This window comes from Dunckerocampus dactyliophorus, chromosome 13 (genome assembly GCF_027744805.1).
Source record: "Dunckerocampus dactyliophorus isolate RoL2022-P2 chromosome 13, RoL_Ddac_1.1, whole genome shotgun sequence".
Taxonomy (NCBI): Eukaryota; Metazoa; Chordata; class Actinopteri; order Syngnathiformes; family Syngnathidae; genus Dunckerocampus; species Dunckerocampus dactyliophorus.
Window position 1 is genome coordinate 14,535,233 of NC_072831.1, and position 24,544 is coordinate 14,559,776.

At 40.3% G+C, this 24,544-nt stretch overlaps 2 protein-coding genes across 6 annotated transcripts; one reads left to right on the top strand and one right to left on the bottom strand.

Annotated features, from left to right (window-relative positions):
* Nucleotides 1–93: 93 nt before the first annotated feature.
* Nucleotides 94–12,061, top strand: dlst (dihydrolipoamide S-succinyltransferase). The gene is made up of 15 exons (XM_054797090.1): nucleotides 94–227; nucleotides 3,067–3,100; nucleotides 3,188–3,227; nucleotides 3,588–3,649; nucleotides 3,737–3,811; nucleotides 3,896–3,951; nucleotides 5,991–6,099; nucleotides 6,404–6,574; nucleotides 6,722–6,807; nucleotides 6,901–6,998; nucleotides 8,951–9,081; nucleotides 9,418–9,491; nucleotides 9,562–9,645; nucleotides 9,737–9,904; nucleotides 11,448–12,061. Exons 1-15 carry the CDS (start codon nucleotides 165–167, stop codon nucleotides 11,580–11,582), a joined length of 1,386 nt encoding a protein of 461 aa, XP_054653065.1. The 5' UTR covers nucleotides 94–164; the 3' UTR covers nucleotides 11,583–12,061.
* Nucleotides 11,699–24,210, bottom strand: rps6kl1 (ribosomal protein S6 kinase-like 1). Of its 5 annotated transcripts, XM_054797085.1 has the most exons (12): nucleotides 24,120–24,210; nucleotides 23,530–23,649; nucleotides 23,243–23,407; nucleotides 20,745–20,869; nucleotides 17,985–18,077; nucleotides 17,842–17,889; nucleotides 16,081–16,213; nucleotides 14,650–16,002; nucleotides 14,490–14,579; nucleotides 14,269–14,351; nucleotides 12,690–12,785; nucleotides 11,699–12,603 (listed from the first exon to the last, which is right to left on the bottom strand). In XM_054797085.1, the coding sequence occupies exons 2-12, from the start codon at nucleotides 23,546–23,548 to the stop codon at nucleotides 12,493–12,495; spliced, it is 2,316 nt and encodes a 771-aa protein (XP_054653060.1). In that variant the 5' UTR covers nucleotides 23,549–23,649; nucleotides 24,120–24,210; the 3' UTR covers nucleotides 11,699–12,492. The 5 variants fall into 5 exon arrangements, with proteins under 5 accessions (XP_054653060.1, XP_054653062.1, XP_054653061.1 ...); XM_054797087.1 differs by lacking the exon at nucleotides 24,120–24,210 and having other exon boundaries at nucleotides 23,243–23,384; XM_054797086.1 differs by lacking the exon at nucleotides 24,120–24,210 and having other exon boundaries at nucleotides 23,243–23,450.
* Nucleotides 24,211–24,544: the final 334 nt, after the last annotated feature.

Consider the following 24,544-nt stretch of genomic DNA (forward strand, 5'->3'; position numbering starts at 1 on the left):
ATGACAGTGCCAGATATGTTTTGGGTGTCAGAAGAGTCCATATGCGAAGCCCCCCCCCACCATTAGTTTAGTGCACTTGGTTTGTCCCACGGCACTTCCGCCATTCCATCCTGTAGCTGTGACCCGCTCCCTTTCGGTTGTAAGGCTGCTGTCACACAGCCACCATGTTATCGCATTCCCGGTGTTTGTCCAGGAATATTGGTCGCTCCCTGTCTGCCATCCGCCAGGTAGGCAAAACGGCACGAGTAAAAGCGTTTGTTTGATGCAGTCGGTTGGAATCACTCGCTGTGTTTGCCGATGGCTGCGGGCAGTGGTTCAACTTCTGTCACCGCTAGCGCTAGCGCTAGCGCTAGCATTAGCATTAGCATTAGCATTAGCTCATACGGCTACTGTAGGCCACGGAACAGGCCGTATCATTGTGAACCAAGGACAGAATGACACTTTGCCTGTTAAGTCTCTTGTGCGCTCGCGGTATATTCCACAACATTGCTATAAATGTAAGTAGTTGCTATCGTCGCTTCGAGTCGTTCTTTCTTTAAATGCAGCGATACCAAGTTTAAGTTATCTTAAACTTTGGATTACTAACTAGCTAGCTAGCTAACTAGTAGTAGCATGCTATTGCTAGCACACCTAATTTAGATGTTTTGTCTAGCACGTTAATTAGGTTGACTGCCAAACTAGATGTTGTTAGAGGAAACCGTCCCAAAATATCTATCCTGACAAATGTACTTTAAAATCTGAATGGGAGTGCAAACATAATTTAGTATGATTCATCTCACGTTAACAAGCATTATATTGAGAAGCGGGCGAATGCTTGTTATGAATCGGCCTTGAATACAACAGGCTTAATTAACTTCCATTTCCCCTTCTTATTTGTAAGCAGTTGCTGCCGAAATTATTGCAGGCAATCCAAAATTTGACTGTCAGGGAGGGGTATGTGTGGGGGGGTTGTCTCTCTCTCTCTCTCTCTCTCTCTCTCTCTCTCTCTCTCTCTCTCTCTCTCTCTCTCTCTCTCTCTGCCCCCCCCCCCCATATGACCTTTCACCCAAGGTCTAATTCCTGACGTTTACTCTATTCCCAACTGTCAACCCTAACGATGACTGGATAATGTTACATAAGTGTTGACACACCTCATTTATTGCAGTGAGTAAGTCCATTCAAACATTTCATATTGAAATTTTAACCATAATTTTTATAAATGTTGGCAATTCTAATCAGGTATTTTTCTTTTGTTGCTGATATCGGAGTGATATCCGACATCAATCAAATCAATACCGTAAACATGAAGTAATTGTAATTGTATATCTGTTGGCACTGGTATTGGTTCCAATAAAAAACAATTACATTTTGTATAAATACTACAAAAATAATACTTTAATCCATGCTTTATTAATGTAGCATTGGCAAAAGCCTAACTCAGTGGTGATGGTGAGGAAGACGAAGCGACACCTGGGTGTTTGCATTTAAGGTGCTCACCCATAGCCGTCGCGCTGCCGCGAAACAGGAGTTTGCCTTTGCAAAGTCTACATGTCGCTCACCTTGCTAGCTCATTATCATTAAAATGTTGCTACACTGAGTGTTTGGATCTACTCATCTCCGGTAGCTCCGCTTCTCGCTCCTAACTCACCATTTTTTCTTTCTACTTTTTGACCTCGCGCATCTTCTTATAAATAAATACCTTTGTGGAGTGTTGGTCTATCAATAAAAATTTTATTATGCGACGTGTCAACAGGAACAAATTTTTGTCTACAAATTTTTATAATCGACATTTTGAATGATACCATGTTCCGAGGAAGGCTGCGGACATAGTATGAATGGGCCATGTTCCGTGCCTCCATTGTCGAGGCGACTGATCTGATAGGAGCTGTGACCGTAAGGTGGTCGGTGCCTGTTGTCGGTGTGAGGTCTACACTCTCCAGGGTTTCCCCTAGGATTTTCAGAAGCTGTGGTGGTGGGCTGCATGGGACTGTCGCCGCTTTGTCGTGCCGCTGCTGTCTGCTTTTTTAATAAATAATTTTTTAATGACTTATTTTAATTATTAACTTTTTTTATTTAAAGTTTTTCAACAACCAGCAGAACATGAACCAAGAACATTGCAAAGCTGTTAATTTAATGGCAAAGTTGCTGAGCGCACTTAAGTGAGAGTTTAAAATGTTGAGCCTCTTTTTGTTAGCTGACCTATTTAATCGAATAGTACTATGTGACGAGTGCAACAGTACATTTTGTACTATTTGACACAAACCTAAATTTCATTTGATGCCTGTTTTAGAGTAAAACTAATACATGGGAGATGAATTGTTCAATAATATATTTTTTAGTTCAAAATAACACAATTAAGAAAATAAAATAATTTAAATATTTTTGTTATAAAAATGTGTCCTGTATAAAGTAGGGGTGTAACGGTTCACATGGCTGTATTGAACGTTTTGGTTCTGCATGTTTGGTTCGATCCACTTGCGTACCGTTTCAGTTATATTTTATGCTATTTTTCTCATTAAATTCATTACTAGAGTGATGTAAGCGCTTTACGCGGAACTAAAGTCCTGGACGAGTTTCCGCACGGACACCTCTGAGTGTCGGACACTTCTGACTGAGGGGGAGGAACGCTAGTAGATCAAATACAAGCAAGAAGCCTGAGCTGGAAGACCCTCCAATCTCATTACAGTCTCCTGTTTGGGAACACTTTGGCTTCCCTGTTAAAATTACGGGCAGACAAAGGCAAGTGGATAAATCCAAAGTTGTGTGTCGACATTGTTCCATGGATATTGGGTATGCTGCAAGAAACACATGTAACATGTTATCACACTTAAAGCGGCATCAACTTAGCTCCTAGGATCATCACAACACGCACACTCCACCACCACGATAAGGTTGTAGCTGGGGAGCAGCAACTCTAAAAACATAAGAGTACTAAATCCTACTGTGGTGGTCCAAAATTACTTTTGGCAAGCCGCCACAAATAAATGTGGGAAACCCTTTTGGTAGCATTTCTAAACATGGCTGTCTATTCTTCTATTCTCTTTACACAGTTTGTTTTTGTTTTTTTGCTGTTTTGTGTTTGTCTAGGGAAATAATGTTTTGACTCGCCGCGCTGCAGCAGGTATGTGTCACTGTTCAAGCATTGGCTGCTAATTGACTGTTTTTAGGTAGGAAAATTATTTTAGCCTCATGTCCTTTTCCTCCACAGCTATATCAACTAGCTACCCTGTCACCATCAAGAACACTGTGTAAGGGTGCACACTGACATTAAACACTGCCTGTAGAAGCAAATAACATTTCCCCTATTAGCTTTGAAAGCAACTATTTTGCAACGAGCGGTACTTAAATCTCCTTTTGTTGTTTTGGTTATTGTTCTCTCACTTCTCCCACATTGACAAATTTACCATTTTCAATAGGTTTTAAAACAATTTTCTCATTGCTTTTGTTAATTTTATTTCTTTTACCACGTAATATCAATTGAGCAGCTTCTCATTTATTCACATTGTTAAGTAAATTCACGTCTGTGGCATGGTGCTATTTCAGACATGAGTATCAGTTGAACTTCTAGTTATTTAATAAATGTCCTTTTTTTTTTCTTTTCTCTAAAGCAAATCTGATCCTCGCTCCAGTGTCTTCCAAATCCAATACTTCAGGACCTCTGTTGCCTACAGTATGTATTTTTTCTCCATACAACTTAATGCACAGCCTAATGTCAGCAATTAGGAATGTATTGCCAAATCTTGTCTTTGTGCTTCAGGAGATGAAGTCGTCACCATCAAGACCCCTGCCTTTGCAGAGTCTGTTACAGAGGGGGATGTGAGGTGGGAAAAAGGTAAGTCTTTTTATCCTTAACGACAAGAGTAGCAGCTTCAGAGGGTCACCATTTTTTATTTGAAACAAACATCTCTTCCGACAGCTGTTGGGGACACTGTCTCAGAGGATGAGGTGGTGTGTGAAATAGAGACTGATAAGGTAAAAGCACAGTATTTATGATAACTGGTATGAAGTGAAAGCTTTCTAAAGGAAACCATCAACACAATTGATAATGTTTGTTACATTTCAATTTACCCTATATACAGAACCTCACAAAAGTGGACACACCCCTCACATTTCTGAAAATACTTCATTGTATCTTTTCATGAGCCAATACCGAATAAATGACACTTTGATGTAACGTAGTGAGTGTACAGCTTGTCTAGCAGTATAAATTTACTGTCCCGTCAAAATACCTTAAAACACAACCACTGGCAACAAAAGTGAGTACACCAGTTGTGAAAAGTGTCTATTTTGTGTCACTACCATTTTTTTTCCAACACTGCCTTAACTCTCTTTGGCATAGAGTTTAGCAGAACACAGGTTCTCAGATGGTCTCAACTTGGGACCCATGCTTTCCAATGGTCATTCAGTCGCGACCCACTTTAATTTAAGTCAGACCAACCAAATGTATTTATATGTATTTTTTAAATCGCCTTTGCCATCTTTTTAAACATGAATGCACATAATCATATATCCCAAGTGCATTTTAGAGGAATTTATTAAGGCATCTTAAAGAAAGGAGGAGGAACATAACTGCATGCATATAACAGTGCTTACCAAAGTATTCTGGAACTGTGCTGGATCTCCCTCGTTTGACTATGAAAACTTGCCAGGCCCCTCCCTCAAACTGACATAAACAAGAGACTGTAGAAAAAGCAGCACGTTTAGAAGCCATTGTGGAGTATACGTAAAAGTTCTCAGAAATGACTCTCACAAGAGCAAAGATGCTTTCCTCTGTGCAATGTAGAACAATGTAGAAAGCACATGTGGCCCAGACAACATATGGGTGGATGCTGCATGAGGGTGAGCCACTCAGTGCCGAGGATACCGAATAATAATATTATGTACTTTATTGTACGTGTACCCAGGCCTTATATTTTCCTTCATTTAGCAATTTTTATGCTTGAAATGCTTTATTTAGGCCAAATATACATAAAATTAACTTAAATATGCATATTTTTGACTACTTTGTAGTCAACCATGAAACAGCGATCATTAATTCCTGAAAAACCATGATATAGAGCAGGGGTAGGGAACCTATGGCTCGGGAGCCAGATGTGGCTCTTTTGATGACTGCATCTGGCTCTCAAACATGTCTTAACACGATAAAAATGTATTTTATTTTTTTTGTTCGCTCACCTTTAAAGTACATTACAGAAATCCCAGTGTTAAAAATAATGCTCAAAATATAAAACTTTCTTATGCGTTTTAGTCCATCCATCCATTTTCTACCTCAATGCGGGGTGGCCAGTGCCAGCTGTCCTTCCGATATTTTCCGGGTCAGACACCAAAATTTGATTATGACTGGATAATGCGGTAGCCTACGCGCATCATTGAGATGTCAAGAAGTAGCTAATTCTGTAGAGCCGACCCTTTTGACGAAGAAGAGGGTGAAAAGAAAAAGATACGGAGTACGGTGCAAAACCACGCAGCACCAGAAGTCGCATTAATGGTAAGAAGTATTTTATTTATTATTGGATAGCTTCAGTACAACAATGTTAATAAAAAGAATAACTTTAGAGACTTTAGAGGTCTTGCTTAAAAATGCCCACATTTAGTTGTATTCAATGTTAAAAAATATTATGTGGCTCTCCCGGAAATACATCTTAAAATATGTGGCTTTTATGGCTCTCTTAGCCAAAAAAGTTCCCGACCCCTGATATAGAGTGATAATTGAACTGTGATATTGCGAGGGATCAGTGTACTCACTTTTGTTGCCAGCGGTTTAGACGTTAATGATTGTGTGTTGTTATTTTGAGGTGACAGTAAATGTACACAGTTAAACAAGCTGTACACTGATTACTTCATTATATCAAAGTGTCATTTCTTCAGAGTTGTGAATATTTTTAGAAATGTTTGTGAGATACTGTAAGTAATGCTTATTAGTGCGTAGTGGTGTGATAAATGGCAAAGGTAATGGCACACAGCAGTAGTAGTTGCGGAGCAGTTGAGAAGTTATTTTTTCTTTGCACCAGACGTCCGTTCAGGTTCCCTCTCCTGCTTCTGGAGTTATTGAGGAGCTTTTGGTTCCTGATGGAGGGAAAGTTGAGGGTGGAACTCCTCTCTTCAAGCTTCGAAAAGGAGGTGTGTATTCCTGAATTCTACTAACATTTTTTCAGAACAATGGAACCTTTCATTAAAGGTAGAGGCAATGGTGTTTTAATCACTTTTTGCCATTTTTTTGCAAACTGTTTCACGGCTTGCGAAATAAAAATTTCTCCAAGGTTGGCAGGTCTGCTCTTGTTGAGGCTGGTTGTTCTTTGAGTATATTATTCTCCATCCACCCACCCCAGTTAATTGAAATATATGACTTCAGGGGCATTCAAAGTTTAGATGTCCCACTGTCTTATATTTTTAACTTGTATACTTAACACCTTTTTGTTTGTAGCTGGGGCTCCTAAAGCTGCAGAAGCACCAAAAGCTGAGGCCCCAGCCCCGGTTGCTGCAGCGCCTCCACCCCCTTCTGCTCCGCCACCACCCCCATCAACTATGGGCCCCATTCCCACCACTATGCCCCCTGTGCCACCTGTGCCAGCACATGCTATGGATACCAAACCAGGTTAGTGGCTCATGTTATGTGAGAAATATTTTCCCTGACATCTGCGCTCTCGACCTCTAGAATGCATGATTAATCATTGTTTGGCACTGTGGGCAGCAGCTCTTATTTACACCAGTAATGCAAACGGTCTCCTTGTCATGTTCACAGTCTCAGCCATCAAGCCCACTGTTGCTCCCATTACAATGGCAGCTCCTGCGGATGGAGGCGCAAAAGCAGCCCGCACAGAGAGCAGGGTAAACAACACCTAAACATAAGTTTTAAAGGCAAATAATGGAGGAAGAACTACCAAAACTCCTCTATGTCTCCTCCTCAATATAACCATTTAGGTTAAGATGAACCGCATGAGACTGAGAATTGCCCAGAGACTGAAGGAAGCCCAAAACACCTGCGCCATGTTGACTACCTTCAATGAGATTGACATGAGGTAATAGACGCAAAATTAGTTGACCTACATTATCGTTTATGTGCTCTTCTACTTTTACATTCAAAGTATGTGCATATTGGAGAGTGTCAGCCATCTTTTTAAGTGCAAAGTGTGTGTGTTTGTGTGCGCGTAAGCTCAGCTGATACTCCTGTAAATGGTTATAGATTGATATCTGCCCAATAGAAAAAGCTTTTTGAAATATGATCCCTCCCTGAAACACTGGAATGTAAATATTTGGTCATAATTCCATCTAAAGCAAAGATAAGAAATGTTAAAACAGGTTTTATTAATTTAAAAGGAAATGTTAGTGTCCGCACTCGCCCCCTGCGTTCAAGAAGACACTTTGATGATTTCTTTCCTCCACAAATGTGTGGTGTCGGCTTTCAGCTATTCAGGCTTTTGCATGTATCCTAATTGGATTGACATTGACGGTCTGGAGGAAGACTTGCCAGTCTAGGGCTCATCTGGAGCCAAAGAAGGCGGTCAGAGAGCGAGGCGGCAGCATCGATGGGTCCGCAGAGACCTGCGCTCTCAGTGGAAGGGCTGCCTCAACCGATATGGGCTTTTATGACAGCCCAATAAGATTTACAGGCTCCAGAAAGTGAAGATTTTTATCACTTCTTCTCTCCTTTCTCAGAGAGTCTGTGTCTTGGGACGGGGTAATTGTGTTAGCAGAGAAACCCTAGAGCTTTGACGGGGTTACAGCCAGGAAAACAAACAATTAAAAAGGAAGATAAAAGTGTAAAATGAGCAAAGGTAGAATGATTTGCAGGACAATCTCAATAGCTTTCTAAGAGCTATACATTAGTTATACATTTTTAACTGAGCGTAACCACCTGCTTTGCACATACAAGTGTGAAGCACTGTCAAAAATGATTTTAGCGGTCAAAATATTTGCATTTTTGTGCATTATCAGCTCACTTTTCCATTTTAGTCTTATATTCCAAAGCTCAGAACTATGGGGCTTTGTTTACGCCGATAAGCTACTTGATTTTTTTTTTTTACCAGATAAATCCCATTGAGATCAAGGTCTCATTTACATGGGTGACCTGGCCAAGAGGTCAACAGCACATGTCATAATAAATGCAGAAATAAAAATCAAGAAAGTTGAAGGCAATAAATTACAACCAGATAAATAATTAAAAACACAAGCATTGCCCGTAGGTTTTCACTGCCTAGTGTGTAAAATAGAACGAAAAGCTTTGACTGAGACCAGTTCTGACATATTCAGTTCAGCCTGTATGGTGTTCCATGCTTTGGGGGCAGCATAAGAAAAAGCTCATTTCCCAACTCATTTAGACTCTGGTGAAAGTTAAATGAGTATTTTAAAAGAATGACTTTGCGGATGCTATCGTTCAAAATAATTTCTACTTATAATACCCTTGAAGTTGAAGCCTCTGTGCTTGCTAGGTTGACTTCCTAGGTTGCATTTTTACCTGTCACAGTTACATTCTACGATTTTGTGCTTAAGCAAGGGCTTTACTTGTCTTTTCCTTTTAATTTGTCCCTCTTCTGTTAGGTTTATGTTTTTATTATGCATAATTTCATGTGCTTTAAAGCAGCCTACTTTAGATGGGTGACATTTTGAAAGACATGTCGGCTTATATTTAAATTGCCTCTGGTATTTGTCAAATGTTGTGGTTTGTTGCATAGTGCCATGAAATAAACAGAAATAAAAATATTCGAAAAAAGCATGTACCATAGCTAGATAGTAGTAGATGGCCAATTAAAAAAGACCACATAGATGTGAGATTTATTGAAAATGACTGCAAGTTGATCAAATTTGCAAATGAGGGTTAAATAAGTCAGAGTGAATATAAGTCAGAGTGAATATGTGTTCATTGAAAAATGTGAATTTAAGGTGCTGGAAAAGTACGTGAAGTGCTTAAATGTGTACAAACCCAATAAATGTAATGCTAATGCACTGCCTTTCCCTGCCATTTCTTCTGTAGCAACATCTCTGAGATGAGGAAGACTTACAAAGATGCCTTCCTGAAAAAGCACAACATCAAGTTGGGCTTCATGTCTGCATTCGTGAAGGCTGCTGCCTACGCTCTGACTGACCAACCTGCTGTCAATGCTGGTATAGATTTGACCACAAAAGACTGACAGGCATCACGCTATGGTCTCATTTGACTCTCCTGTCTGTGCATGTGCTGCACATTAATGTCAAGTTGACTTTTGGGTGTCTGTCAGTGCCTAACCCCAAAACCACTTCCATCAAATGTATTCGCTGTACTTTTTCAAGACTGGCCTACTTAGACAACCACAAAGAAGGAGCGGTGGTCTGCAAGACTGTTTTTTAATTTATTATAATAGTCGAAGAGGGTCTTCCCCTTCTGCTGTAATGAAAAAGAAAACTGCATATTTAAAAGCAAATGATTTTGCTGATCTTTTATTTGTGCTCTTTCTTTTCCAGTAATTGATGACACAACCAAAGAGATTGTGTACAGGGACTATGTAGACATCAGTGTGGCCGTGGCCACTCCCAAGGTAAGACGAGTGGAGTGTGTGTGTGTGTGTGTGAGATGCTCAGCGAAAGTGATCAAATCTTCTCCCTAAGGGTCTGGTCGTTCCAGTGATCAGGAATGTCGAGGAAATGAATTTTGCCGACATTGAGAAGACCATCAACATGCTGGGCGAAAAGGTTAGTATTTGTAACATGCATATTAAAAACACAGCTTAATACTCCGTCCGGTGTCATTTAGAGGTGAATGTATACGTATATGCGTTTGTAGGCTCGCAAGAATGAGCTGGCCGTTGAAGACATGGACGGAGGAACCTTCACCATCAGCAATGGCGGCGTGTTTGGGTCTATGTTTGGCACTCCCATCATCAACCCACCTCAGTCTGCTATTTTAGGCATGCATGGGATCTTTGACAGACCTGTAGCTGTTGCTGGGAAGGTTTGTGCCTTTTGTAATATTTATTATGCTAAGAATAGTTGCATGCAATCACTGGACATTCTTGATTGGTTTATTTAGACATACTAGCGTACCAATGAATTTGAATATTTTTGAAAGCTAATTTATTGTAGTAGTTGAATTCAAAAAGTGAAACTCTTGTATTCTATAGATTCACTAAACTCAGAATAAAAAAATATATAGTGTATTTATAATTCTTTTATCATGTATTTCTCAATTTTGATTACTACTGGTTCATGTCTAAGCAGGAAATTAACTGCAAAAACTTGAATCTTGTTTAATTGGTGCATTTGTCTTAGTTGAACTCCTGAAATCAAATAACCTCTGCATGATATTCTAATGTGCTTCGATGCGCGAGTATCATTATGATATAGAGCAGTGCTTCTCAACTGGTTTGGCTGCGGGACCCACCATCACCCTTCAGTGACCAGCAGCAACCCAAATTGTAGAATTTTTTTTTTAACGTAAACTTCTTATTCATTTAAGAAATTACATTTATTTATGTAAATTTTAAATGTAAAAAGACTATTCAGTTCCGTGCTAACTTTTGAAGGTGTTGCAAGCATTACATCCCGCTCTCTTCCTGCTCCGAGCATGTAAGCTGCGCCCCAGGTAGCACACACATGCACAGGAGCCTTTGTTAAGCGCTGGCAGTGTCAATTTGAGCCAGTTGCAAATGACAATGAATGAAAAGACAAAGTGCAGTTTGAATTTGAGGTACAGTAGAGTACAGTAAACAAGTTTCATGATCAGTCCAGCAGCAATATGTATTCATCCACAAATTCAAATATTTAAAAAAAAAGGTGTGTGTAAAGGTTTTCAGTACATATTATATCTTCGGAGTTGAATCAGAGCATTTGCACATGTTGCGTTCACGAACATCAGGTCATCATGCTATTTTTTTTTTTTTTTTGGCAAAGTCCCCACGACCCACTGAAAACGGTAGTGGGTCGCGAGCCACCAGTTGCAAATCAGTGTTATATTGCACCACTGCAAACTACTGTCTCTTGTATTGGATTTCATTGTTATGAAATCAATATTATGTACCTATAATATTGTGGTCGGTGAGTTTGTATTTGGGCTCACGTGAAGAACCTAAAGATTTTAGGAAAGAAGTTCCTTGTTGGGATTGTTAAAGGGTGCTGCAGTACCATGTTGTGCCAGAGGATGAAGCATTACTCCGCTTAATTAGGAATTGTATACAGTAGATCAGGGGTGTCCAAATTTTTCCACCGAGTGCCACATAAAGAAAAATGAAGGATGCCGGGGCCGATATGATGCACACTGTACATTAAAGATGCTAAAACCATGTACAGTATTTCTGCAGCCATGAATGCTCAGGTCGTCTGCTGCACTTTGTTGTGCATACCCTCAGTTTCAGTCACATCAGTTTCACACCTAATTTTTAAACGTGCATGTTTTGTTCAATTCTCAACTGAGCAAATATTAGTTTTATCGCAGTGACTTACTTAAATGAACTTCAGCCAATTAAATAGATTTCTCAACTGTTTTCATTATTACGCAGGTGGAGATCCGTCCAATGATGTACGTCGCCCTGACATATGATCATCGCCTCATTGATGGAAGAGAGGCCGTCACCTTCCTGCGCAAGATCAAGACCGTGGTGGAAGATCCCAGGGTGCTGCTCCTCGACATGTGAGCCCCGCAGCTCCAGGCCAAACCAACCAAACCACCCTCACACAACCAGTGGCTGTACCCACCTACTGAACATTACGCAAACTATAAGACATGGATTTATTTTATTATGTTTAAAGAGTTGGGTTGTGCAATATAAGGTTGGCCGTGGTAAAAGGGTTTGGTACTGCCTGAGGCTTTCCCGTGTTCTGGTATTTAGATCAAATAGTATATTCAAGCAAATGTGCACCATATGTAGTTTTCTACAAACAAAATGTACAGTTTACTGTGGGATGTCAATTCTAAATTAAACTCCATGGTGTCACTTCTTAATTTTGGGTGAGAGAACAATAAGGATGCATTGAAACCAAGAAACATATGTCCAAAGCTAAGAACTCTTGATGAGAATTGAGGCCATCTCTTTCACAACAATGTGGGAAAATTCTCTTTATGTTATGCTATTTAAGAAAAAACATTTTAAACAATAAAATCTACATTACTGGATATGGGTGTTGTGTCTTTACCTGTTTCATCAGTGAAACAATGCAAAAACATTCAATGGCAAATTGCAGTTTAATTGCTGGAAATGTTAGTTTTACATACTGTATGCATGGAAACTACTGTACTCATATTTGTGCATAGTGTTACATTAATGTCCCATCTTAGTTGATTTGATTTAGTGAAATAATCCAAGCATAGCAAATCAGCATAGATATACAAAAGTAACTATCAAAAAGTCTGGAATATTCTGATATGTTAAAGTCTATCTTTGTTAGGTTTATGTTGTTGGTGGGACTTGATTGGTCCATCATTGGTTACTGTGATATCATTTTCTTTGGGAAGCAAACGATGCCAAAGACAAGCTCTGGTGCTGCACTCAATGTGGAAAAGTGAGGATGCTGTTCTTCATGGAGGCCTCGGTGAAGCAGGATGAGCTAGCAGCTCAGAGCTTTCCAGGAGACACTACTGAAGAACGGGTGACACTTTATATCACTCACACCTCCACCTCCAGACCCCAGGCGATAGCCGGCATCAAACTGAAGTAACTGTTGAAGTAGAATGGCGTAAGTATGACCAATCATGTCTACTGTATATACTGCTTCAGAAGAGAAGGCCTGCATGTGTTCCACACCTCGGTCAGCAGGGATGCAGCTGCAGTGCTCAGGTGGTCTGGGATGAGCAGCTGTGTGTGGGAGTTAATTCCTGCTGGGTGGAGCTGCCACAGGGGCTGAAGGCACAGACAACAGTGCACAACATATTCATCAAATTCACTCAAAATTTTGCCAGGGTTTGGGGTTTACCTCCATATATACAGACGATAAAGATGATATATTTGTTTCATGTTTATTTTACTTTCAGTAAACCCATCATTATTTTAATAAATCTGTTTCACTGCTAATAAAGCAGTGAAACATTTAATAATGCCTCTTTTATCACGGTTAATTGGTTGAAGACCTGATCGTGAAAAGTACATTTCAGCAAAGTAGGACAAATTTAATATTTCTGTTGTTATTGCTTAGAAAACTTGTTTACAATCTTCTAAATAGAGTTTTAAACATTATTAGAGCCTTTAGACCTGACATAATACCCATATAGTCACCTTTTCATTAGTATTATCCAATATAGTAAAAATAATCAGATAAAATAAGCCATTTAATAAAATAAAATAAGCTAATCATACTTGTATGTCTCGCAATATATGTGTTCCAAGTGGAGGACATGAAGTGATGTTAGGCTTCAGAGTTGAGTTTTAGCTTGCCATAGGCTACGGCCACAACAGTAGCCTGTGTTATTATTATGTTTATAATTATTACTATGATTATTATGTTGCTATTATTGTGTCTGTTGTGAGATCATTTAAACCTGCAAGAAAAGGCTGCTGTTGTGTTGTTCCGCCAATCAAGTCTGGCGCTTGGCTCACCAAAAAATGACTGACACCTAGTGAACAATGCAGAATACACAATTTGAATTTCACAATTTGAATGCGTCTTCTTAACGTCTTATAGTTGTATTTTAATTCGTTTAGCCATTTTTATGCGTGAAAATGCTTAATTTAGGCAAAAATACACACAGTTTGCTCAAATATGCATATTTTTTAAACTCTGAATAGGCCGTATTCAACCACAAAACAGCATGATTTATTAATTCATAAATGATGGGGTGATAGGGTGAAGCCGCTAAATTTGAACCGTGATGTGGCGACTATACTATATACAGTATATGCACACATGAATGGCAAATTTACATATAACGTTCAATAAATGGCTATTTAAAAAAAAAAGGAAATATATATGTTTTAAATAATTTTAAAATAATTTTAATTTGCACAATTTCTTTATTGGGCCCTAATTATTAATATTAGAGGTGTTGAGCTATTGGAATTTTTGTTTGTTTGTTTGTTTTGCGGTTGCTTGCAAACTTGAAAGTATCAATGTTGCATATAAATATTATTTACAATGATAACTAAATTGTAAATTGTATTTTTCAGGAACTAAACAAATACATTTTTAAATAACTACCTACTTGATGCACAATATACTGTAATAGGGGCCACATATTATTATTATTATTTTTTTCCCCTGTCCTGTCCAGCCTTTAAGGCAGATAGAATTGTAGATCTAAATGCTAAATTCTAGGGGCCACATATTAAAAAGCTCTTTCACTGTCATTAGACTTTGCAAGTGTACCTAATGTTGTGTCCTTTCACCTACCATTCCTGTGAGAAGTTCAAACAGCAAAGCTCCCAGACTCCACCAATCACAAGCTTCAGTGACTCTGGATACGCCACCGATTTCTGTTGACAAACCACATTTCACTGTGTCTTTTTATGATTCTATTCTATTGTTAATTTACAGTACAGCAGTGTAATCACTGCTTGTAACGAACACACGTGGACACTAGAGGGCACGCCACACAAGGTTGACAACGTTACCTGGAGCACAGTACATTTGTTCCATGGTATTGGTGTTTATCTCTGACTGAACCTCACTCCACTGTCCAAAAAATGTCAAAGACACCTTGCCTGTGGAACATGAATACAAATGTTCTTCAGAAAAACAAACATATTGCAACATTTTCTGTCTGACACTCACCATTGCTGGTGAGCAGCACGTTCCTGGGGTTGAGGTCACGACATATGATGCCCTGCTGATGAAGACTCTCCAGGGCCAGAAGGATCTGAGCCCCCCACACACACACCTCTGATTCGGGGAGCCCCCAGCAGGCCCGGTGGGCGGATTTATCTGAAGATTTGACCGGGATACGAGGTATGTGGCACCATCCATCCACCTCAATGATCTGGTCATCTGCTTGCCCTTCCGTCCTCATTGATGATTCCCCTGTCCTCTTTTGAGCTCCAACGGGGCGAGGGGAGTACCAGCTAGAAAAGGACCCCTCTGATGGTGGGACCACCTGTCCTGGGCTGAACATCTCACAGGCTTCCTCTATACCTTCTCTCACATCAACTGCTCCCGTTTCCCCGCTGGGCTTCATCTCTGTGTCTGGTTTCCTCGCAGAGAAAAGCCAGGAGCTCCCTGAGGTGGTCCTTGCTTCCCTGTGGTCTGAGAACACTGCTTGGTCTGTGCTCCTGAGGACCACCACTCCATTTCTTTCCTCTGAGGTGGGACTGCTGCTGGCCTGCTTTGCCTCCAAGTGTGTCACCTCGTCTGCTGCACTTAAAATGGATGCTTGGTGAGAGGTGGTGGTGATTCCGTGGATTTGTGTTTGACAGTGGAGAGGGAGATGCAAAATGGCGGGAGACGAGCTCAACAGATGACTTCTACTGTTTGGAGGTTCTGCTTTTGTAGATGAAGTGTGGTTTGAATGGGGTTTGCTCTTCAAGCTGCTGTCTGTGACTGCATAGGGGTTTGCTTGCTCACCTCTAAGTGCTGGATCAGCAGCTTTCCAAGCCACTTCAAACTCCAAGCTGCACTCTAATAGTCCAACTCCAGCTTTATTGTCCTGGAGTCCTGACATGGCATTCAGAGCTTGGCTGACACGAGCGCATGACAGAGGCAGAGCAGGCTTGTCCTGAGCTTGAGATGTGTGCAAGCACAAAGTAGGAGCTGGCGGATGGATGCTCGCGCCAACCTGTGTTCTCCCTGGTCCAGAAAGCAGAGTCACATGCTTCAGCTTGGTGTGAAATGATGCTGCGGAGCGTGAGTTCTGCAGGCAGCCCGTCTCCTCGATGTAGGCGTGTGTGCCACAGCTCTCCAGACGCTGCTGCGTCCAATCCCAGATCCTTGGGTCGTCCACATCCGGAGTCTCATCACTGAGCTTCTGAGGAGTGCTTTCCATGCCGATGTTGCGCTGGTAGTCGGTGCAGATTGCAGGTGAGGTGTAGCTGCTCTTCATCTTGATGTTGTTCTGACCAGACGAGATGCATTCTGGGTGTTCCTTGGCTCTCTCCTTCCTTAGCGTGTGCAGTTTGGAGAAGAGCCTCCCACCTTGGACAGAACCAACCAGAACAGGAAGTTTACAAAATGATAAATGCTCCAAGCTTTAACATGCACCTTGTTTCTGACCTTTGACGTGTTCAAGATGGAGGTAAACGGCGTCCTCACTGACGTAATACCTGAGCAGCTTCACCATGTAGGGAACCCCTTGAGGGATGATGGTTGGCTGTTCTCTGCTCTCCCAGCTGGACTTCATCAGACTCTGCAAAAAACACCTTCTATATTTGTATTATTTTATTCTGTTCATTTTGTTATCTTGAACTAAAAAATGATTATTGAACAATTTATTTCCAATGTATTACTCGTATTACTCCAAAACATGGATCAAATTAATTTCAGGTTTGTGTCAAATAGTACAAAAATCGCAAAACAAACAAAAGACAATCAGCACAAACGGTCATTTTGTAAGAATTACCTATTTGCCAGGGGCCCTTGGAATTGTATAACGGTGGCCCTGGCCAATAGCACTCATCATAAATAAATTGAAAAATCTAATCTAAAAATCTAAAATCTAAAAATCATGTGATCGTTATCGGCCGATCTCACTCATAGATGGTTGGTATCGAAATCAGCAGCATAAAACCCTGATCAGGCATTCCCTGGCCTAAAAACTAGAATTTATCATCTTCTAGGATTTTCAAAGCTATTTGATCATTTTAAGCTTATTTATATGTAGGCCTGTCACGATAACAAAGTTTGCTGGTCGATAATTGTGCTACAAATTAACGTCCATTTTCCATTCATTGAGGCGTCATTCACATTTGAACCACTAGATGGTACTCATGTATGCCTGTATGTATGTTTTTGCAGTGTAGCCAGCGACACTGGCTACTCTGTGGGCGTGCACCATTTTGAACTGTTTTGTTTTTATCTACCGACCCAACGCCTCAGTAAGCGTTGACTTTTGGGACGAAGGTTCCGATGCCCAGTGTTTTTTTTTTTCTCAGTTGAGAAAACCGTCTGTGTCGGTCGACGGTGTTCATGCGCTCACCGTGTTCATTCTGTTTAAAACCGAAATATTCCCACACTGTGGCAGTGGCATTCACTTTTGTGCTGACTGCTAACTGCAACTAGGGTGGTAGTCATAGGCATATGCCATAAAGTAGCTACTGTAGTACCGGTAGTAGCCCCGCCTCCACAAAGAGGTAGAATGAGACGAGTGTCCACTCTCTCCTTTCGTACCACTATAAAACCAATGCGCACATACAGATGCAGAGTGAACCCTCTTGTCATCCAGCCTGTGTGTCTCAGATAGCCGAGCAGACACGCATACATGCTCCTGTCAATGTATTGAGGGCGCCATAATTATCAACCTGTTTTTATTAATCGTTCGATTAATCGATCTATTGATTATGGTGACAGGCCTATTTATATGTATGAACATACTGAACAAGCAGAGGGAATTTATTAGCGTTTGTGCTTGAACCGCTGTGTTTGTCAAAGATAATAGAATAAAAGTTGCATGTTGAATGACCCGCGGTCATTGCCAAACTAAGAAAAGTGTACTAAAGTGTGTGTAAAAGAGTGTTTGTGTGTGTGTATGTCTCTGTAAAAGAGTGTTTGGAAGTGAAGTATAACCTCTCGCCAGCCAGTATATGTAGTGCTTTTGAAAATAAGGGAACTTTTCTATAAAATAAAGTAAAAGGCAAAGACCCGATTGTCAGCTGCCAATGCGCTGCACCATTGTCCTCACAGAATGCTGTTGCTCAAGCGTGGATGCCATCGCCATTGTCACCTGTACCACTGAAGAGGATTTCTTGTTTTTGGATCAAGACCAGTTAACTATCTTAGAAACATCTAACAAACTCTTCCATGCTGTGGAACACCCACCTTTACGATGAAAGTTTCTTTGTTCACCATACTTTGTACAACTAGGACCTATGCAATGAAACAAAGATTTATGTTCATTATGTTGTTTACCTCTGATAAAAGAAATGGTAAACATACCAAAACATCATCATTTATTCATTTACCTTATCACTGACGCCCACCACCTTACACATCTCCAAATCTTCCACAGGGGAACTCAAGTGTCTGACTGGACGAAATCTCAAACTGCTGTAGCCCTGAAAAAAAAAAAACACACACAAAAAAATACAAATAAAACTTGAACAGGCCTCCTGATCACTGTGAAACACAACAACAGTTTTTCAAATATTATTATTATTATTCACGTTATTCTGCTTTAAGTGTGAAGGAGACATTAAAACAGCACTGGTGGCCCACGGGCCATGTCAGGAGCGGGAATGACATCAGAGGGGTCCGCCTGTTTGGTTCAAAACTTGTGAGCAACTAAGACTTGTGTAGAAGATTCCTTAAAACGGTGCTTTATGTCAGTTAGAGGATCATTGACCAATGTTTTTCAAGTAAGTCTTTAAAAACCTCATTATGGTCTTGTTATATATAGGTTCTATACTATACTATACTGTACTAGCAGACCGCTTCTGTCAGATAGATGATGCAGGATATCTTTAAAAAACCAAGTATTGTCCTGTCATATGTAGGATCTTTGACTCACTTTTTTACAGTAGGTCATTAAAAACAGCACCTGTCATATAGATGATCTTTGGCTAGATTTTTTGCTGCATGTCTTTAAAATCGTCTATCTTTAAATAGCGTTTCTGCAGGATGCACTTAAAAACCACATTATTGCCTTGTCATATAAAGGATCTTTGACTCGCTTTTTTACAGTAGGTCATTTCAAAACAGCAAAGTGCTTCTGTCAGAAAGAGGATCTTTTCTTTGTTGACTGGAAAGGATGTACATGGCAAGAGGTCGGCTGTTGCTACTAGAGTTTTGAACTATTTTTGTGCTTTCCTGACTACACCTCAGGAACACAAGACCAAGACACAAGTCATTCTGGAGGAGGATTTGACATTAGATGGTGCCTTGAAGAATGTAAATCTTCAAAAACATTGTAAGTTATTTCAAGCCTTGTGGGAGGTGATGTCTACAGATGTGCTACAGTCTCCAATCTGTGTCATAAATAAGGCGAGATCTAAGAGACCTGCTAACACTGATTGGAAATGTACAATCACAGAACATCAGCCTCAAGAAGTGTTTCTCGGAGATCCATGACGAAGTCATAAACCTTAAGGAGGAAAATAGAGCACTGCGCAAGGATACCAAGGTACTATGAGATGATATCAAGGTACTACAAGATGATAGTACTGCCTTGTGTCCTGCTCTTAAGGTTAAAAACCTTACGGAGAAAAACAGAGCGCTACGCAATGATATCAAGGTATTACAGGACGATATAAAAACACTACTGGATGATAATGCTACCTTGTGCGCCCCTCTCAAGGAAGAGAAAGCAAAGGAAAATATCATTGACCAAATGAAAAATACAATTGATGAGATGGATCAGAATGCAGGAATGAACAATATGATCCTCACGGGGCTCCGAATTATACTCAAGACAAATGCCAGGGAAGTCCAGAACACAGGAGAACCAGATTAAATGGATGTTGCTTCAACAAAGCAACAAACTGCCAATTTCATACAATCAAAGGAGGTGGATGCAGGTGCCAACACCATCGATACTTGCATCCCACTATATGGCAGAAACAACACCACACCCGTCAGTATCTTTCTCTGTTCACCAACAGGGAATTCAAAACTGCACTGCTGAAACAGGGACAGAAACTGAAAGGTACAAACGTCTACATGAACGAGCATCTGACAAAACGCAATGTTGACATCGCCAAGAAAGCACGAGACTTGAGAAAGCAGGGGAAGATACAAAGCACTTCGGCCACCAACAGGAAAATTGACATCAAGCTAAATGGGGGACCTGCAGAGGCAAGAGTGCTTGTTGTCAAACTTAACAACGATTTGGATGACAGCAATGAAAATGGAAAATACAACCCACAAAGAAAGAACGATGCAGTTGGAAGGATTACATTCAGTAACATTTGTCATTAGACATCAATACCACATAGCAAGGGCTTGTTCAATAAGAAGTACTGGAATCAGGAACCCATGGATCTACAGTCAATGACATTCACAGTACAACACAAACGATGGAAGAGCAGGAAGACTTGGAAGTGGAAACCTTTAGCTATCTAGAACACCAAACGATTGGATTGGAGAACGGTATAGACCAAGACAACAACAAGAAGGAAGGAGAAAAAAAGGTTTCTTATGTTTTTGTTTACAAACAACTGCTTTTATTGTAAGGACGAATAATGTAAATAGTGCATGTTGAATACAGGAAGTGAACATATGTATTAGCATGATCTGTAGGATTAAATAAGCTTTGCTTCTTCCTACTCCTTTTCAGACATGTGGAATTGTGAATTGTAACATGTAGCATTTTAATGCAAACTGTATGCGTGTTCAAGATAAACAAAACCCTTACCAGTACCATAAAACATGCAGTATGGTCGTGTCATATACAGGATCTTTGACTCACTTTTTACAGTATGTCATTGAAAACAGCAGAGTGTTCCTGTCATATACTGTAAATGATTTTCACCTGACATAAGCATGCTTGTCTTTTCATTTAGGATTTTATTAGTCATTCAATGGAATAAAAATGTGTGAATTTATGAAGAAAGAAGTCTGGCGTTCTTTCCTTCTTTCACATTCCTTAGCTTTCTGAAAGTGTGATCCCTAGAACAATTTAATGAATAGCCCTGCTTTAAAGGATGCTTCAATTTGAAATCTGAGTAAGTAAAGGGGTAAAAAGGTTAGCATGTATTTTTAATACCAAAGCAGGTTGATGGTCTTACCCCCAAATGCGAGCTGCCCTTCCCCAGGTTGTGCTGCAGATATGTTATGAAGATTTCTTCGGCTCTCTTCAAATACTGGGTTGTTTTCCTCTTCACAGCCTCCCGGCGCTCCTTGTTTGGGTCCACTGGAAGACAAACTTCATTCAGACTGTGTGGATGAAAGACTTACCGTACATTCATCATCACATCATGTGTGTGTACTGTATTACACTGTGCACACAGAGGGGGACTTACGATGAAGCAAACACAGGCGATTGCCGAGGGCCCCAAGATTTCCAGGGGCCCCTAAACGCCTCATAAAAACTGATTATTGATTTTTTTTCTTCGATTTAAAGTATATATTACTATTTTAGTCTTAATTCACGTGCTTAAAACTACATCAAAATGGGTATTCTATCATAATTTTTTCGACGGGCCTCCCTTCTCATGCAACAGACTATTCCATGTTAGTGTGCATGTGTGTGTGTGGAGGAAGATGAAGGGGAGTTACCCGAGTGGAGTGGAGAAGGCGACAGGATCAAAACTACCGAGGGTGTCAACCTTTTTCATAGTCCCAAGTACAAATGTAGACACACGACAACAAGAGTCAGACACTATATAAGCAGACCTTAGGTTGAGGTGAGAGTAAAACTTTCATCAGTGCAGTACCAGGATGTGGAGGGCCCCAACGATTGGGTTTGCCTTGGGCCCCCAAGTGCGCACACAATTAGGTAAGTTGTATTTTTGAGGATTTTTTTCAAAATTACAATGCTTAATAAACTTCAAAGCTAAATATTGAAGAAAGTGAAAGTGATGTTTTGGCTTTCTTAGATATGTCTACGTGCACAATTATTGGGCAACTCTTGGTGTGCACAATCCTTATACTAAGTGAAAAAGAAATGTTTCTGCCAGCCTGTTGATGTGGGATGGTTTTATGCATGTGTTAAATATGCACAAAACCTGACCACGTAGCCCTGAAAGACTTTTTACAATCTTTGACAAAAAGAGTCAGTTAAATGTCTTTTTGGCCAGTTTTGCCTGAGAAATGAAGCAGCCTAATAATTCTACACATCTTGATTTACCGGTAGGCTGTTGCTCTCTTTCAGTCACAGTCTCTCTCATTACACAAGCACACCAGATATGTTTAAATTCTGTAAACATTCAAGTTTATACAGACTGCAATTGGAAAATATGCATAAAAATGATTAAATGGGCAAAATACCCCCTTGCCTACTTATTATGCGCACAGTCACACATTTGTGTAACGACATGACCACAGTCAAGTTCAAAATAGTCATGTTTGCCTGTCTACGGTGGAAACTTTAATTTGTGACTTCCTGTATTTATTCTCGTTGACATGTTCCTATCACATGTCCTTTACTGCACAAACACAGTGTGTCAACAATATAATCCAATGCACAAATGTTAACAATGAATGTCTTTTTTTATGCATTTATGCTTAACAAAAGTACTTTAACCATCCTTTAGTGGCGGGTTCAAAGTGGACCACATATGACCTTAATGACAAAAATCACCCTCATCATATCTATCTACTGTATATCTATAATGTACTAGGTATTTATGTATTCATTATACAACGTTTACTGTATGTCACATTTACTCCTGTGCTTATTATTATAAGATTAGATACATTGATTCGACATGTTGAATTGTGCAAGTATTGCAACATGTGATGTTTTTCATGTAAGTTTGTTATTTAAGTTTGAAATAAACTGAACCATTACCATTACCATATACAGCGGACCCCCGCACATACAATACATGATTCAGCCCTACAACTTTTTATTCTTCAAAAATAGGTCACTTTTTTCTGCAGGAAACACATCTCAATCACCATAAATTGACAATAATTTAAAAATATGTACAGCGTACATGTTAAACAGATTAGAAGTCCCACATTTGTACATGTTTATGTTTTTACGCTTCACTGATGTTGAGATTTTGCGCATTGTTCGGCAGTCCTTAAACCACTAGAGTTGTGTACTGTGAGACGCAAGTTTGTTTGGCTACGGAAGCACTAGCTTCAACGGTCAATCTGGCATCAAAACTTACACACGCTAGCCTGACAACCAGGCTCTGATTCCATCTGTTCAACGATCATCTTACATTATCGTTCATTAGTGGTGAGGACCTATACATTTCATACTTTAAAAAAATATGTTTAATAAGTGTTTGAGTCGTATTTAGGTCTGAAACCTGGTTTGTGTGTGTGTGGGAGTGAACAGTGTAAATTGAAGAAAGAAGGGGAGGTTTCTGGAGCGGAATCTAACCTAACTTCTATCACTTTAGTCAATCATTCCAACAGAGGAACGTTAACATCAAGCTCGCAGGAGGGTTTTGCGAGGACGTATCAATTTTCCCAGTTCACTGGTCGTCCCTGTATGTAACCCCCATGAGAAGTGGGGAATCTACTGTATGCGAAATGGAAATACTGTGCTTTCTATTGCATGCTACTTGTGCACCTAAGTATGATGTGTTGTGCAGAATAGAGTACTTACACTGGACCCCATTCAGCAGTAAGTCCACGCCATTCTTATAATAACTGAAAGCAGCCTCGTAGTCCTCGTTGACCTCGCTGTCCAGAGCCATGTGGATCTGCTTGGCTGCCTCCACCAAGTAATCTCTCTTTGCCATCCTCGCCTTGTTGTGGGCACAGTATCGTACTGGATTTAGATCAGCCAAGATATGAATGCTTGCTCCATTAAACTTGAAACAGGAAGTGAATCTTAAATCATTCAAATGTGAGTATATGTAACTATTTTATACTGTTTTCTTGGGCACCCACCTATTCTTCCCGGTACCATGAAAAGCAGGACACATCTCTGGCTGGTGTCACTGGGCTTAGTGTGGCTCGTCCCCCTTCAGTGACCTGACGGTTTAGGCCTCTGTGACGAAGCATGCCTGTCTGAACCAGTGGAAACAAAGAGTTAACCTTCAAATGCACAGACAGGAAGTGAAAGACTCATCAAACCACTGAATTTAGATACCCAATGTGTCACGTTATCACATCAATGGCAGGCTAGTATACTATACTGTACGCAGGTCTCTTTAACATCATCCTAAGCTCTTCATTTTTAAGGGAAATCTATTTTTAATGGTTCTAGTCTCAAATATAAGCACATGTGCAATATCAACATACACATTAACTACAATAAATGGCATTATGGGCATCTAATTATAGTCAAATAAACTGTAGCTCATTTTCTTTATAATGTACCGATCACTAGCTTCACATCCATGTAAGAGGAAAGCAGCACCATCATGTAAAAAAAACCCTCTACTTCTATCATCCATCATCTACACATAGCACCACAATAAACACACAAAGTATGCCACATTAAAAACAATGACAATGCACATCTAAACACAGCGTACCTGATGTGAAAGGCCGTGCGTCTTAGCAGCATCAGCACCAGCCAGCACACAACGCACTCCTCTGAGGAGCTGAGGAGGAGGCGAGACCACAGCCAGGCTTGTGATTGGCTGAGCATGATGTCATTTACGGCACAGCTCCGAACTCCCCCTCTCCTCGTGCCAGATGCTGGTTGATTTAAAGGACCAGCGCTATTTTCTTGTCTCACTTGCGCTTTTTGACTTGTACTTCCACAGCTACGTTGTGTTGTAGTTCAAATCTGTCTTTACATATTATTAATATATTATTAGTTATGTCGCTAATAACCAATTAGACATTTAATTTGGCATTCGAAGATGGAAGGCCCATAGTCCCGAGTACTAAGTGCATGGTGCTCAATACCAGATGGAGGGAGGTTGTTCCGCACTCCCGCAAATCCCCCCGAGAA